Consider the following 3,193-nt stretch of genomic DNA (forward strand, 5'->3'; position numbering starts at 1 on the left):
ATTTGCATATATATATATATATATAAAGCAAACTCAATGCATTTGTTGTTGTTGTTATTGTTGTCACTGTCATCCTCAATATCATAGAAGTGTCAAGAGGCAGAAAGAGGAAATAAAAGTGGTTGCAAATGAAAAGGATAAATAGAGTGTATTAGAGAGAACAACTTCTAATAATATCAAATAATATTCCTATGTGATTCCAGAAGGTCATAAAGAAGCAGTTTGATTACTTTTAGTACAGATTACTAAAGAAGGCAGAAAAATATACTACTTTTTAGGAAAAGTATTAATAATTAAAAATTATTTGTGAAGAAATATGTTTCAATTACCTAGAACATTCACCAGACTAATATATCCCTCAATGATTCTGGATTTTTGAGGACACATGAGCCTACCTGTGAACACAACAGCTTGAAAGTTTATGAATAATAAAAATTATTACTATGTATGAGTGGTATATCATAATATTAAAACTTAGTCCCCCAAAATCCATTACAGCTTACATGGAGATAGTGTCTCCTCCAAAATCCATAGCAACTTACAAGGATATTCTGTTATTTAAAGTTGTCAGGGCCCCTTCAAATTAAATAAATGAGGGGAATGAGTCACTCCACTCAATTATTCATTCAGAAGATTCTACTGAGTGCCCAAATGTACCAGGCACTATGCTGAGCACTTTAGATAAAAACCCATTTATATATATATATATGTGTGTGTGTGTATATATATATATATATATATAAAGTTGAATGAATTCGGAATTCTCACAAACTAGAAGGTGTTATGTCTATGGGCCCTGTCTAATGGAGCACTGTAACTTCCTTTGAGAGGGCAAAATTCTGGAAGGATTCTTCCACTTAAAGGGTTGAAAGTGTGAAGATAGATGGGAAATTGCTATAATATACCCAGATGGTCATACTCAGGAAGTTAGCCAAAAAGATGGGGAGGATACAGAGAGATATGTAACTAGACATAATTATGACAGATTAGCTGATTCAACAATTGAAAAAGGCAATAGGAATTAACCCTCTCTCACACCTCCCCAGTTAAGACAAAAAGGAACGGTGTGTAACATTGAGTGGCCTTCCTTGGTAAGTTGGAATATGAGGATGTGTTGACCAAAAAAAAAAAAAAAAGATCCAAATATACTCAGAGCAAGAAATCTGAAGTATTATAAAATGATGCTCAATAAAGGAATGGCCTGGAATCAAAATGTAGGAGAAAAACAGCCAGATTGGATCTAGATAGAAGAGTGAGTGCAACTGACAGAGTGGTGAAAATCTAAATACTTCTAGAGAAGTGAAATGTTTGGGGAACTGACTTTTTTTAAACCTTAAAGAAAAATCCTTTGTACTCCCACTACAAGGAGTCAAAAACAAAAGTGAAGTTTTGGAGCTATTATCTTTGTATCATTACTGTTCAAATTATAATCATGTTCACAGTATTATACAACATTCAAGAACATCAACCAAACATCGGTCACATGGAGGATAGAGGTGAAAACCAAGCTCTTTCCTTATCACAAGCCTGCAATGCAGCCCTGGAGAAGAAGACAGTGCGTATTGTTGACAAATGCATTATCCACAACATTTGGACTAGATCGTTGCCCTTCCTATGTGGTGGAAAACCACTATATCACAATTCCTCTGTCTGTGGAAGAAGCTGCATTCCCTTTGGCATATGTAATGACCATTGGTCATAATTTTGACACATTTGAATGACTCTTTTGAGCTATTTATATGCCTCAAAATGTCTACTGTATTCATTTAGATAAGAAGGCTACGTACAAATTTAAACTTAATGTGGGACAATTATTGGAGTGCTTCCCCAATGCTTTTATAGCCTCAAAGTCTGAGTATATCACTTATGAGGGAATATCCAGACTCCAAGCTGAACTGATCTGCATGAGAGAACTTCTAGCTTCACATGTACACTGGAGATATGTCATTAACATATGTGGTTACAATTTCCCCCTAAAAACCAACAAGGAGATAGTTCAGTATTTGAAAACATTAAATGGGAAAAACATTACCCCCCACTTAGCATCCATTCAGAAATCTGCTGAAAGGATCAAATATGTCCATGAAGAACAGAGAATCAGAACAGACTCTTTAGTCCTACCGAAACGTAAAAAGAAGAACCCACCTCCAAATCAGCTTAAAATCCACTTTGGGTCAGCTTATGTTGCTCTAACAAGGCAATTTGTTCATTTTGCTCTTTTTAATAAAATAGCAATTGAGTTATTCCAGTGGTCCCAAGATACTTACAGTCCAGGTGAACATTTCTGGATTACTCTTAACAGTATTCCAGATGAGTATGGTTTCCTTTCTTATTTCTATTTTGATTGTTACTTTTTAGTTTTTAATTGGGACAATATATAATTATGGTTTTGAAATATGATTAAAAGGTTTATTATAATGAACTGTGGCCCTGGGCCATGTTTCTCCTCACAGGTAGTCCCAATTACCAAAGGCAAATATCATATTTTTAGCTGTTCCACCTATTATTTATTTCTATATAAATAATATACATATACTGTCATTTCTTAATATACCACATTTGAACATCAAATATCTGTATTCTGTTACAGTGGTTGAGAATTAGGTTTTCATCCTCTACCCACAAACTTTGCTTCACCCATTTTTTTAATATCATGATTTCAACATCAACAGTCAAAATTTACATTAATGACTGAGCTATATATTGTTCACAGCTGATGAGTACTATAATTACAATTCCTTTGTTCTAACTTTTTGCTCTTCATGAGGTTGATGATTGCTTTTGGGTTTTCTAAGTTACTTATTTTTATATGTACCTATCAGTAATTTTTTCAAAATGCTTGAACTAATCCATCAAAGAGCTATAATTATTTTTCAAGTGTTTGACTCCTTACCAGCTCCCTTTTCCTTTCCAATATAGATGTTTTCCCACTAAGACCTGTTATAAAGCTCTTTTTATGGGAATTCTTTTTCTCCCTCCTATGATGAATTCTATGTTCTATAGACTCTATATTTTTATCTTTTAAATATACATCTTTAAAAACTTAAGAATGAAATAATGTAATTTCATACATTTGCTTCAAAATAATCTGTGAGTGGGTGAGCAAGTGAATCATGATTTGTTGACACTGGTTGATAGGTATGTGAGGGTTAATTATTGCCCTATTATTTTTATGTATGTGAAACTTCCTATA

The 3,193-nt window shown here is 33.5% G+C and overlaps 1 protein-coding gene across 1 annotated transcript; it reads left to right on the plus strand.

The window, feature by feature from the left end:
- Positions 1 to 1,483: 1,483 nt before the first annotated feature.
- On the plus strand, positions 1,484 to 2,381 carry LOC103206686 (beta-1,3-galactosyl-O-glycosyl-glycoprotein beta-1,6-N-acetylglucosaminyltransferase 6-like). Its single transcript, XM_007952185.2, is given in 2 exon segments — positions 1,484 to 1,573; positions 1,575 to 2,381. Coding segments are annotated over 2 exon segments (897 nt in total).
- The last annotated feature ends 812 nt before the right edge of the window (positions 2,382 to 3,193 follow it).

Source organism: Orycteropus afer, unplaced genomic scaffold (genome assembly GCF_000298275.1).
Source record: "Orycteropus afer afer isolate SDZICR_OR568_19922 unplaced genomic scaffold, OryAfe1.0 scaffold00012, whole genome shotgun sequence".
In the NCBI taxonomy this organism is placed as follows: Eukaryota; Metazoa; Chordata; class Mammalia; order Tubulidentata; family Orycteropodidae; genus Orycteropus; species Orycteropus afer.